Source organism: Trachymyrmex cornetzi, unplaced genomic scaffold (genome assembly GCF_001594075.2).
Source record: "Trachymyrmex cornetzi isolate Tcor2-1 unplaced genomic scaffold, Tcor1.1 scaffold61, whole genome shotgun sequence".
NCBI lineage: Eukaryota > Metazoa > Arthropoda > Insecta > Hymenoptera > Formicidae > Trachymyrmex > Trachymyrmex cornetzi.
The window spans coordinates 1,610,173-1,623,362 of NW_017299926.1; the positions used below are offsets into that span (position 1 = coordinate 1,610,173).

Below are 13,190 nucleotides of genomic sequence, written 5' to 3' on the forward strand. Positions count from 1 at the left end.
ATAGTGATATGTGTTCAAATATTTTTATACCTCAATTTTTTATATCAGACTTGTTATCATATATCAACTGATTCCTATATTTTAATTCTATATTTTTATGTTTTATTTAATATACACTCCTCGACAAATACATCTGTACTTGCTCACCGTTCAGCAAAAAATAAATGAATTAAAATAAATTGCAAAAATATATACGTTTCTAGGAAATAATGTACCTTTTAAGATTAAATACTCTTTATTTAAAAAATAATTACATTTTTAATACTGATTATATTAACACATGTTTTATACTGCGTGGATCACCGATAACCCACGCAGAACTTTCCGTTTATGCCATTTAATACTTTAGCTTTAAAAAGAAACGTAATTACAAAATAATTTTTCATCTCATACGTAGATACATAATTATATGATCAATACTAGAAATTTAAAATGCCTATTACGGTCAAAGCTGGATCTTCGTTGCTTTTTAAATAATTCAATCTTGAATTACTAATATACACTATATATGTACTTGCATATATACCATATTGTAGTCTTTTTCAAACTGCGCGCCGAATTATTTTTCCGGACTAAATAAACGCAATTAAAACTACTCTAGTAATCGCGAATTAAATTGACAAGCAATTTAATAATTTTGATGCTACCATCAAGCATCATATATTATAAAGATGTTAATATATTAAAACTGTTAATAAATTTAAGGACGCTCGTACGGTTTACAAGAGATCCGGGTTCAAGTCCCAGCCAAGGTAATATTTTTCGCAATAAATTTATTAACAGTTTTAATATATTAAAATAATAAGCATTTTAAATTTCTAGTATTGATTGTGTTTCTCACATGTACGGTCTAAAAATAAAGATATTAATTATATGATGCAATATGATATATGATGCAATATTGATACGTTTTTGTTTTTTGATCATGAAATATATATTATTTGATAAATATAATAAGCCCAAATGAAAATGTCTTGGATCACCGGTGACCCACACGTCAAATTATTTAAAATTGTTTCACGTTACCATATATGTTAATATTATTTAGCAATATAGTTATATAGGTATGTCAAATATTAAAATATTTAATAGAATATTTAATATAATTAAAATAATCAAATGTAGAAATTATTTTGCTATACTTTGATAAATGAGATAATTTAATTTTTAAATTATTTGTTATAAAAAGTTGTTTAAATGGAAAAAACGTAAAGAGATAAAACAAATTTTAATGTTTGTATGGACAATCTTAAATTTAAGTTAAAAATATATTATTTCGAATAGTTGTTATTTTTTCTACTTTCTATGAATTATAGAGTAATTGTTACTTGGAAATACTTTTTAAAAAAGTTTATTTTTTGCAGAACAAACAAAAATACAAAAGACGCGTAATTTACATTTTTTACACTTTCAGGAATGCTCTCGCGCATCCTCGAATTCGACATCCGACATCTCGCGAGTTCTGATTAAATTTCTTCCGTAGATGCCATAAAACTTCAGCAAAAGTTTTACAATTACTAGTGTTGAATTTGTTCAGTTGTTCAGATCTACCGCGAAAAATTTCGAACAGATAGCTCGAGTCCCAATTTGTTATCGATCCGATCACATTTTTTCATGTCGTAAAAGAATTCAATTACCTTGGATTAAAACAAATTTAATTAATCGTAAACTTTTACGAATTTAGTAAGGTCATTCTTTTCCGCTTGTATATACATTTATTTCCAAGTAAATTCTGTACGAATATATCGCAGGGCTAGAGGGAGTACTTAAAACTTTCAGAACACACATAATGCATATATATGTATATTTTAAGCGAGTTCTCTAAACAGTTTACATAAAGATGCTTAAAAAGTTTTGTAATGCTGACCATCTGCTGTGTTGTACAAGCACAATTCCCGTTATATCCCTGTTAACTACATCGCCGAGACTGACATCCGGCACCTCTCTCGAGAATCGAGATCTCTTTTAAGCAAAGTCACAGAGGATCGCACGCCAGCGTGCAACACGATAATTTGCTACAAACACGCGAAATTGAATTTTAATAGCTTTACATACAAATTTCGCCGAATATGCAAATTCACTAGGGCTTGCAATGTTTAAACGATGCATATATAATCCAACAAATTGTTGCATCGTATGAAGTATACGATACGTAGTAGCGCGTAAAATCGACCTCAACAAAATTCAATTTTAGACGCATTTTATATGGATTACACGTTAAATATTTTTCGATAAAAAAAAGGTTATTATACGATCTACAGACATCGTAATTTCTCATTTTTGTGAATTATTCAATTGTATATAATATTTAAAAGGTATAAAGAATGTCAAATATTATTAGAATATGGATATAATCTGTAGAAACAAGTTACAATCCACACACATTGCTTGTTAAATATAATTATACACATATAAAAATATGAAATATGTATTAATACAAAAATAAACTTACAACAAAATATTTCGAATAAAAAGTAAAAATACTGTATTCTATATTGTATTGCTTTGTAACTAACATTTATACAAAATGTTGGATCGTGTATGAATTACTTTGCGAACAATTAATGTACACATATATTTCACAAAGAAGGCATGTACCAAACTTTCTCGTTGACAGGGCTTTATTCCACTTTCTTAGTGAAAAAAGTTTGTAATAGCTACTTAATTAATTGAGATTTAAAAAATGTTGGCGAATTTTGACACAATGCTTCAAAGATATTAAGCTTCAAAGTACAATAGCATTGTACAATAGTATAATAGCTTAAACGAAGTAATTAAAAGTAATATTATCACTGTGCTTGCGCGTCTGTGGCTACACGAGCGAATAGATCGTGTGTAATTAAAACAATGACTTTCACAGATGCACAACGAGCTTGGTGCAAGGGTCACCACCGCCTGTTTGCAGTTACATGGTCAAAACCGAGACGAAGAGTATGTTCTGCCACCCGGTGCTGAGATAGGAACACCGATATTCGAACTTTACTTGGCTCTCCAAGATTTTGTAAAGTAAATGTCTATTATACTTGCTAATTTTTATATCAATAAAATCATCTTTTAAAATAGATATTTAAAATATAAGTACTGAAAAATAAATTTTATGGCTTATAGTTGTCTTACCTTTTTAACATTAACACGAATATAGTCTGAACTATTTTGGATATAATATTTATGTCACAAAAGTATTAAAATTAAATATATATGTGTACAAATATATATATATATATAATATCTTTTAACTTATATATTTTGATATAACTGAAAGATTACTTTTCATATTTATTTCATATTTATTTTATATTACTGAAAGGTTATTTTTCATATTTATTTTACATTAAGGGAAATGGATAAATATATCATGCAATATTGTGGTTGAACACAAAATTTGTTTTAGTATGAAAGAGAATTTACCACAATCGGACCATAAAACTTTGGCGATCTGCAAGTATTACGAGTGGTTTAGACCAGCAATCGACAAATGGCTAGATCTGGCGAAACTCAAAGCAATTCAAAGAGTACGAAGAGCTGCGGAACTCGATCGAATCTGCACCGGGGAATATTTCGTCAAACACTGCACATCAGCAATCGACGCCACTGCGTGTTTTTATCAAGTACTCAAGTTTTTTTATTTTTTCTGATTTATGTGCCCATCGCGATACTGCAATAGTCACAATTTTGTTATAAGAAAACTATCAATAATTATATATTTTTTCTGGTCATAGATTAAAGAATTCTGGAAGAAACTAGCGTGGCCGGATCTAGTTGGATCTTATAACTTCGTGTTGAAAGTCATCGATGTAAGTATATATCACAATTATTTTTTTAATAATTTTAATATTTAAAATCGCTTATACCTCTAATAAAAAATTATTGTAGATTAAACTTTCAATGCTTTAAATTTAAATTATCGATGTAGAATTTGTGATTCCACGTCCATGATTTAAAACATTGAAATTTTTATCCACAATAATTTCTTATTGTAAAAATATATTTATGTTAATCGATGATTTTTACATTCGACGATGCTCTTAACATGAAAACGTAATAATTAAAAAATACAGCCTATAATTATTTTTTTTAAATACATTGATGTCATCGCAATAATATTGTGACGTCAACACTATTTGCTGTAGGCAATATGCAGCTCCGCGGCTTACTATGCAGAGATAACACATCAGAAACTGGCGGATAGCGGATATTATGAAGAACATACACCATATAAGACCACAGATGAGGTAATCGCTCAGGTAGAGATTGCTTCGCTTTAGTATACAAACAGTAGTACACTTCCTGCTTCGCAAAGTAGTTTCACTAAACTATGAGAATATTAGATGCGATTACAACTTTGCACGACAAGCGGAGCATGACGCGAAATGCAGCGCAAATTCTATTAACGCAATGATTAATGTAAAAAGCATATCGGAGCTTAGAGGCTAATATATAAATATGGATCGAAAATATCACTAACTTTTATACATATGAAGCAATTATGCGTATGTGTAAAAAAAGGTAAGTTTTCAGCGCTTGACATTATAAATATCTCAATGCATAATAAGATATATATGTGAGAATATTATAAACAAGGAAGTAATCAAAGCTATTACGAATAAACATTTAATTAAAACATATTTTAAAATGTTATATCATAATAGTAATCCAATTCATAAATTTTCGAATATTATATACATTTTATTAATATAGGTACACGTTTTAAGAAATATACGATATATTATTAAATTTATAAGCTCTATAAGTTTATCGTAGTATTTAAATACTTTCCTTCCATCTTTGAGAATACTACAAAATTTATAGAACGGTACAAATGCCCTTTTGCATCGAGCAATGAAATATGCTGAAGGGCAATATGATAATTATTAATTTGACGCTCGACAATTAATTAATAATTTATGCTATTTTCAGATGTGCGTTGCTATTAATGGTCTCGAGTACGTGAGAAGATGGTTATTGGATCTGGGCGAGGAACTTCGCGTGGAACAGATTCTAACTGCTTTGGAGAATCAAGCAGGCGAATCCGTTCGAATGCAGTGGCGAAACACTATGATAACACCGCTGGAGCAAACCCCTGGACAAATGTTACTTTTTATAAATCAAATAGTTTCGAGAATTGGAGCAAAGGTATTTTGAGATTAAATGTTGAGATAAAAGAAAAAAGAAATCAAAATTGTTTGCTTAAGTTTTAAATTGGATTTCTTAACTAATGCAACTTAATCCTCGTTTTATAAATTACAATCACGTAATATGTATTCTATGCATAATTTCTTTATTATCGCAATCTCTAGATGAATATCTCACTGCTCTTTTAAAAGGTCACCAAGTCATTGCACACAGAGTAATTTACATCCCAGTTTTAAAACACCATTGGCGCTTTTATTAGTTTACAAATATAATTACATGTCGTAATAATATTACTGTAACTATCGGAGACTATATTAACAAACGCTTACTAAAAAAAAAATGCTAACTATACATACAATACTTTTTATCCTAGTCAAATTAGTCATATTGTAGTAGGGTAAGTGGTCCAACAATGAACCATGTAAATTTCAGAGGTATTTCTCTTAATTATTGAATTGAAGGTCTGAATTTTTGCATACAGTTTATGAATTTAGTTGACTACATACCGTAAATAAAAATTTTTAAGTTATCCCTGAAGTTTAGTCGCAATTTCGATTAATGTAAAAAACGGGAAATAGTTCTTTGTGTATAAGGGGTGTTACACAATGAACCATGCTATTTTTAATACTGAACTACATGTTTTATACTGCGAATTGTTGGGATTATTTTAGTTTTGCTATATTTTAAAATATTTATTTTTAAAATAGATAATTATAAGGTGGTGAGGATTCACAAGGCCGACCACCGCGTTTTTCTTTCGTTTTGAGTGAAAATGCGTCAAATGAGTATATTTTTATTGAGATTTTAGGTGAGGGAAGGGGCCGTATTCTAAATAATTATTACAATGGATTATTATTTTGAAGGTTATCATAAAAAAGGTTATGTGGTCTACAATATACCATGGTTCATTGTTCACTACGTCAAAATGATTCATTGTAGAGACCACCTAATCTTTTCCACGATAATCTCCTAAATAATGTGATAAAATAATGTAACAGAAAAAGTTGCTTACAAAATAATAAAGCCAAATGTGCACGCAAAACTATTGCACAATGAAAAAAATGATAGGTATAACAATAAAAATATAAAAAATACGTAAAACTTATGAAAAAAATTTACTTTGCAACCTAAAATTCTTAAAATGTGACATTACATGGCATTCCTTGGCGCGATCTGCCAGTCGACTGGGGAGCCAAGGAGGGGTTCAAATGCGAGTCGCTGCATGATAGCAGCACAATCTGATAACGTCGCATTTACGAAATATCGCAATGGTTCATAGTGTACTACTGGTTCACTGTTGGACTACCTACCCTATATTAAACATGGCAAAAATGAGTTTATCTTAATGAAAAAAGCTACATTTGTTTGTTCTATCTGTTTTATATAGATGAGACCACCTCTGAAAAAAGCGATGTTTCACTTGGCTTGGTCTCCTGACAGTTTACCAACTACAGAAGCGATTGCACCACTCGTGGAATATCTAGATGTTCATCTGGTAACACTTAACTCGGCTCTGCTAGTCGCAAATTTCAATCGCGTTCTGCAAGACATTTGGGAGGTAGTCCTTAGTGAATTAGGCAGTCAAATGGATGGAAATGCCGAGGTAATTGCTCCCTTGTCATAATTGTATGAATATTGATCTTCTCTCTGATCATAAAATGATTATTCTTCATATTACATAATAAAATTATTTCGACGATATTTGTAAATTGATTTAATATATTGGAGCACATGTAAATTTATATATTTATAAATAATTTAAATTATACGACGAACGACAGAATAACAAAAAAATTATTACTTGCAGGATAAACCAGTGATGTTTTACGAGAGATTACACGAAGCACTTGATTTATTAGTGAGATTTTTCAACGCTGACGATAAAGGCTTGCCTCTAGAAATATTGCGTCGTCAGAGTTTCATGAACGCAGAAGAACGTCTCCAGTATCATAAAATGGACACAACTTTCTTGATTGATCGTTATTATCAACAACGTCTTCTGGTATGTAATATGCGATATCCAAATTTTTTTTTATTTTATAAATATTATTGTTATTTTTCATTTTAAATTGTCCTATTAAACAAATACAAATAACAATATCTTGTACAAATATGTTTAAAAATATTCTTATTCTTAAAAATATTTTTTTTTATTTTTTGTTGTATAAATGTGTTGCATAGCAAGAAATATTGTATAAAAATGTTTTGTATTGTAGTAAAATTTATATAATGTTTAGTATAACATTTAATTGCTGAATGTGTCTTTGTATATAATTAATTATAATATTATGATAGTAATAATATAATATATTATATTATATATTATATATAATATATAATATTATATACATTTATATATTAATTTTTAGGACCAACTTAACACAACCAGTTACGAATATGGAGTTCTAACAATACGAGCTTATTTAAATCATGATTCTCTTTGCCTCGAGGTGATAAATGCCAGAGATGTTATACCATTAGACCCAAATGGATTCAGCGATCCTTTCGTAATAATTGAATTATTACCGCGACGAATGTTCGAGCATTGCGCCGAGCAGCAAACTAACGTCAAAAAGAAAACTCTAAATCCCATGTTTGATGAGTGTTTTGAATTGTAAGTTTATTATATGTCATGTTATTTAATTCTATAAAACGAAATAATATTCACACATCAAAAGTGAAATTAAAAAAATTTATTACTTAACTTAATATTGACTTTATATCATGTAATGATATCTTGTGATATATTTCTGCCAGATTTATATTATAAGATATTATTTGGATTTAAACGTTAAACAATCGAAAAAACATTTTTACTTTGAATGAATGATATATGCGTTACTTTCTTCCAGTTCGGTGAGTGTGGAGCAATGTCGTGACCCCAACGCGATGGTCCTTTTTACGGTAATGGATCATGACGTTCTCACGGCAAATGATTTCGCAGGCGAAGCTTTCCTAGGACTCAGTACCATTCCTGGCGTCGCCGACACAAACACCAGCATAGACAATTTCCACGGCCTCAAGCATCAGGAATTACCGCTTATGCACCAAAAAAATCGACGTGAGTGAATTAATCAAACTTCGTAAATAATAGAATTTACAAAATCTGTTTCTTAATTTAAATTTCTAAAGTCTATTTAAGATTTCAAAATAAACTCACACACACATTATTAAGTTTATAAATCCAGGAACCTAAAACTATTTTGAAATATCTGTAGTTATGAGATTACATGAATTTATGATATAAGGAGAATTATATAAATAAGGAATATTATAAATCACAAATTTTTATCTTGTTTTAAGATATTATATTTAAAAGTATTTTTTACATAAGAAATTAAATAATATGTATTTAATACTATAATATTACAAATTTCATCTTTATATAAGTAATCTTTATCTTATATTCCTACTTCTTGATCCTCTTTTTGCTTGCAAATTAAATATGTGCCTTTTGTTCTAGATCATCCAATCCTCCAAATACTGGAAACTCGAGTCGGTGACAAAATGGCCCTTGACTTTGTGAAAAAGCAGAAACAACGATTCGCCACGACATAAGCGCTTTAAGCACTGAAGATAGAGAAGAAGAAAACCATGGTGATTGTATTACAATTGCTATCAAGACTTGTACACTAATCTTAAGAGTCAATGAAGAAAATCGAGGAGAAAAAGGAAGAGGAGAAAGTCCATCCCTGCGATATGTCGTCGATTCTCACTTTCTCTTTTTCTCTCTTTCACGCACTCTACCTTTCTGCCTATCTTTCTACCAGCCTTCATTCCAAAGATTCGTCAGATCTATTTCGGTGTAAATCGTGTTGAATATAATCGGTGTTGGAACAAAAAAAAGAGAAAACAGAGAAAAAAAGGAAAGGCGCGATGAAAGAGGCTCGAGAGAAATATATCAGAACTATTTTTGTGTCGAAGAAGAGATGTGTAGAGCAGAACGACGCAGCAGATGCAGGAAACAGTAAAACACGTCGTAGCTAAGGATAAATGTTTAAATGCCGTCTCGTCAAGCTCGAAGCGACACCGGAGCGACCATAAAAGTTCTTTATTCTACATTTTTTATACAGGAAGGTCCAGATATTTAAATATCTCGCGCGCGCTTCCGAGAGTTTAAGGATTTTCCTAAGAAAAACACGAGTGTTCATGTTTTTGAGTAAACTAAAAAAAACTTTCTCGCGGTCGCGTGATCTGGTTTTCGTCTGTCGAGTATCAACTGTGGACAGATAGGTATCGGGATTTCCATGATAAGAACATAAATAATATAACGACACATGATGACTTTCTTTAAATCGAATTATTTTCACAGCTTCCATAAGAGAGGAAGTCATCGAGGCTGTTCATGGAAACTTCCGCCTCGATTGCGCAGAATTGATTCACGACAAAATTGGGAGGAAAATGCAAGTTTCTTTATTATCCTCTAAAATTACTATTTCTTATAAAAATTATACAAAACGCTTAAGTTGTACAAATTTCTCTTCTCTGCGGACAAGGCAAAGCACAACGAATAATGATATATATTAATGATTAACTTATATAGATAATGAAATATTACATTAATAATTGTTGAACGGAAATAAAATATATTGTCAAAATGAGTGTATAAAATCAAAAATACGTCGAGTATTAATTAATACTTTTTTAAAATTCTTTTTAACTACATATTTGTTAACTCTAAATTAAGATCAAATTATTCTAATACATTTCTAATAATCCGAATAAGATTTTTTCCTCCCCGAAGAGCAGCCGCGCCGCTTCAGCGTCGCTTCGACGGCGTGAATCAAGCCGCAAAGGTTGATATATGATATTTTTCTTACTCTTCATTGGCTAAAGTCTCTTTCTATCTTTTCAGCATCTAATCTTTCTAATAACTAAATTATCAACAGCTTTTCTCGCTGATCCGCTTACGCGACAAAAACAGAGACGCTTCTGTCAGAATGTTTTACTCTGTGATTCCTTCAGCATCGGAAGAAAAAACAAAATTTGAGAATGTATCAGAGATACAAATTTCACTTTCAAACATAACTATTATTAAATTGAATGTATGTTTCGCTTGAAAAGCGTTCTCTGTGTGCATCGCTCTCAGTACTAGATTTTTCTATTGAATTTATTTTGCTAGTACAGAACATGCGATTCTATGTAGCTTTTCTAACTTTCCGATGCGACGTTGATGAATTCTTTGTGATTAACGTTTAAAGCATATGTTAAAACACTCATAATCGAATAAAAAATTGACCATGAAATTAAAAACAAAATTAGTATTAATTTTTCAAAATGCAATCTTTTTTAACTTGCTCCATAAATCTTTTAATTTTTTGGAGAGCGAAATAGCAGATTGTGATAAGGATAGTATACTCACTTTATTAAATATATGTAAAGAAAATTTAATAATATTTGTTTTTGTTCTAGTAATTTACATAACTAATTTAAAATACGTGAGCAAATAATACGTCAATATGAAAGTAGTCCCATTTCGTTTTATGTTCGTCGTTATATAATATAATTATTAATATAAAGAAATTGGAATGCAGACAAAAATTGAACGTGCAAGAAATGAGAATGTAAGAAAGGATGGCGGTAAAAGAGAAAGACTTCATTGTCAAACGCACATATGTAAATTTTTCTAATGCACGTATCACTTTGTTATGTAATTATACAAAAAGAAGATAATTATACAACATTCCGCGTAACACACCTTAATATTTTGCACACCTTGTATAATAAAAAGGAACCGGAAGAAAGGAAAACATTTACGAAGAGCGAGATTCGTCTGTTTGATTCTCAATATATTTCGTGCATTAAGTCCAATTAAACTGTACTATTTGCTTTTCCAACTTTTTTCAATCACCTAAAAGGAATGTAAGATCTATCTTGTATCGTGAGACAAATAAATTAATATAAATGTTTGATTGAGTAATTAATAATTTTCTTTAGTCGACAACAAATTTACGTCCATATTTTTAATTAAGAAAGTTCAATGGTATAAATAAATAGTGCTTACACTTAGATGTAACAGCCAAAAAATGTTTACTGCTTCATTAAAAATATTTTATCCTTCAATTAATATCGTTCATATTGTCTGTACTTGTTACTCATATAGCTAAATTTCATACAAACGGAAAGATTACATTGCTTCCTTGTTTTTTGTTTTAATGTACAAGTAATAGTATTTATTTTATTTACAAATTTAATAAACTGAACATTCAAGAATATTTGTATCCCTTATAATTCATAATTACTGAGTCTCTCGAAGGTTAAAAAATTCGAATTATTATTATTAATTTAATTTGAAAATATCTGTTTGATTAAAAAGATTTTATCTTTATTTCCCAGAAATAATTTAGATTTACTAAACAATCAAATTCTATAAATTTTATTATAATATATATCAAACTATAAATATGTAAGAAAATAAACTATTTCAAATATTAAACATGTTATTGATCAAGTAAATCGTGCGACGGACTGTCAGTTTTGACTAGTTGAATTGAATTTTCTTCTGTACGTATTATAGGTTCACCATCGAGTTTCTCCAAACTTGATAAACGTCGTGCAACTTCAAGTCTCCATTGCTCTACCTGCAAAATATTATTATATATATGGAAATGATAAAATACTTCAAATTTTGCACATTTAGAGAAAATCTTTAATAATATCTTTAATAATATTTCAATGTATTTACGCTTATTATAACATAAAATACATCTATAATTGTATTATTTATTTTATTATTTTATTATATGTAAATATCCTCTTTTCGAGTGCATAATATTTAAAATATTTTAAAGTATAGATTTTCTTTTTTATATAAAGACACAAAAATTACAAAAATATTATGTCTTATAATATTTATTAACGAATACATTGATGTGATAGATACCTCTAGATTTTCATACAACGGATTACCGACAAAAACTAGATCTCGAAGATTTCCAAGTTCTTGTAGCCTTGCAAATTCGTTCCATTCTCGCACCAAATTATTAGACATGTAAAGTACATGAAGATTTCTCATTGCTTGGATGCCCTTCATCTTCTCAATGCAATTATAGGAAATCCAAAGTTCTTCGAGAGTGTCGCCTAAAGGTTCAAGACCAGCGAATCCTTTGATTAAATTACGACCTATTGACAAGATCTTCAAATTTTTCAGAGTTCCAACGCCTACAAAAGACAATTTTTAAAAATTAATTTTTTGCATGCTACACAATATTTTCCTATCACATAATTATGCTATAATCGAGGGGGTAACCACTTAATGTAATCGTGGGACAGAATCCTCGAGGGGAATCATTATAAAATTTATATAAAATCTCTATGTATAATCCGATAATTATATATGCAGCCACGAGAAATCATTGTATAATATTAAATAAAATCGTATATTTTACCAAATTACTTTATAGTAGTGAAAAAAATTATTTGTAATCAGATAAAATCATGTAATCTGTGGGACAATATTTCAGCTAGTGGTTACCCTCTTGGCTATAATACTGCTAAAATTACTATAATTTATTATCAACATTAAACATCATGCATGTTGTATCGTAACAATTATCAATAAAAATTATATAATAAAAACATATCATATAACGAAAAATGTTAGGTAAATTTAATATGCTACGACAAAATATTTGAAGTTTATATACGAATCGATAATTGTATCGAAATTACGAAATTACACAACATACAATGAATAACACTGATTCTCTTATCACGAATAAATTGATAACTACAATTGAAAACATTAATGCGTGTTCTTGCACGTTCCATTCGTAATGACATGAAATTCATAAATCGTAATCATATTTACATCGTGATGTGTCGCGTTACTAAGCGGTCACACGTTTGTATATGCATGCATTATGCATCGCCGATGGTGTCACGAGTCCGAATATGCATCATTTCTGTTGCAACATCTAAAATGTATCGTGATTTGCATAAATCGATCAAATCGTGAATAACCGCTGATTAATCTATTCAAGATAAAAATTGCTGATTAATCTATTCAAGATAAAAAAAAACCCTTAGCAAAAATAAAAATCGGAACGCAAGTCGAA

General features: G+C 29.6%; 2 protein-coding genes across 8 annotated transcripts in view; one reads left to right on the top strand and one right to left on the bottom strand.

The window, feature by feature from the left end:
• unc-13-4A (BAI1 associated protein 3) overlaps positions 1-9,704 on the top strand; it is an 85,204-nt gene extending 75,500 nt beyond the window's left edge. For 2 of the 5 annotated variants that reach the window (XM_018516220.1, XM_018516222.1), the window contains 10 exons: positions 2,861-3,006; positions 3,392-3,608; positions 3,720-3,794; positions 4,131-4,244; positions 4,918-5,133; positions 6,521-6,736; positions 6,941-7,135; positions 7,503-7,747; positions 7,986-8,194; positions 8,597-9,704. In XM_018516220.1, coding sequence (XP_018371722.1) covers positions 2,861-3,006; positions 3,392-3,608; positions 3,720-3,794; positions 4,131-4,244; positions 4,918-5,133; positions 6,521-6,736; positions 6,941-7,135; positions 7,503-7,747; positions 7,986-8,194; positions 8,597-8,691 — 1,728 coding nt within the window. In that variant the 3' untranslated portion in view covers positions 8,692-9,704. The remainder of the gene's footprint in view (positions 1-2,860; positions 3,007-3,391; positions 3,609-3,719; positions 3,795-4,130; positions 4,245-4,917; positions 5,134-6,520; positions 6,737-6,940; positions 7,136-7,502; positions 7,748-7,985; positions 8,195-8,596) is intronic. The other 3 variants (XM_018516221.1, XM_018516223.1, XR_001940390.1) reach the window with 2 other exon arrangements.
• A 1,869-nt stretch (positions 9,705-11,573) lies between these two features.
• The window catches only part of LOC108766731 (dynein light chain 1, axonemal), a 45,207-nt gene continuing 43,590 nt past the window's right edge, over positions 11,574-13,190 (bottom strand). For all 3 annotated transcript variants that reach the window (XM_018516226.1, XM_018516225.1, XM_018516224.1), the window contains 2 exons: positions 12,017-12,294; positions 11,574-11,714 (listed from right to left, as the gene is read on the bottom strand). In XM_018516226.1, the coding sequence (XP_018371728.1) occupies positions 11,574-11,714; positions 12,017-12,294 (419 nt within the window). The remainder of the gene's footprint in view (positions 11,715-12,016; positions 12,295-13,190) is intronic.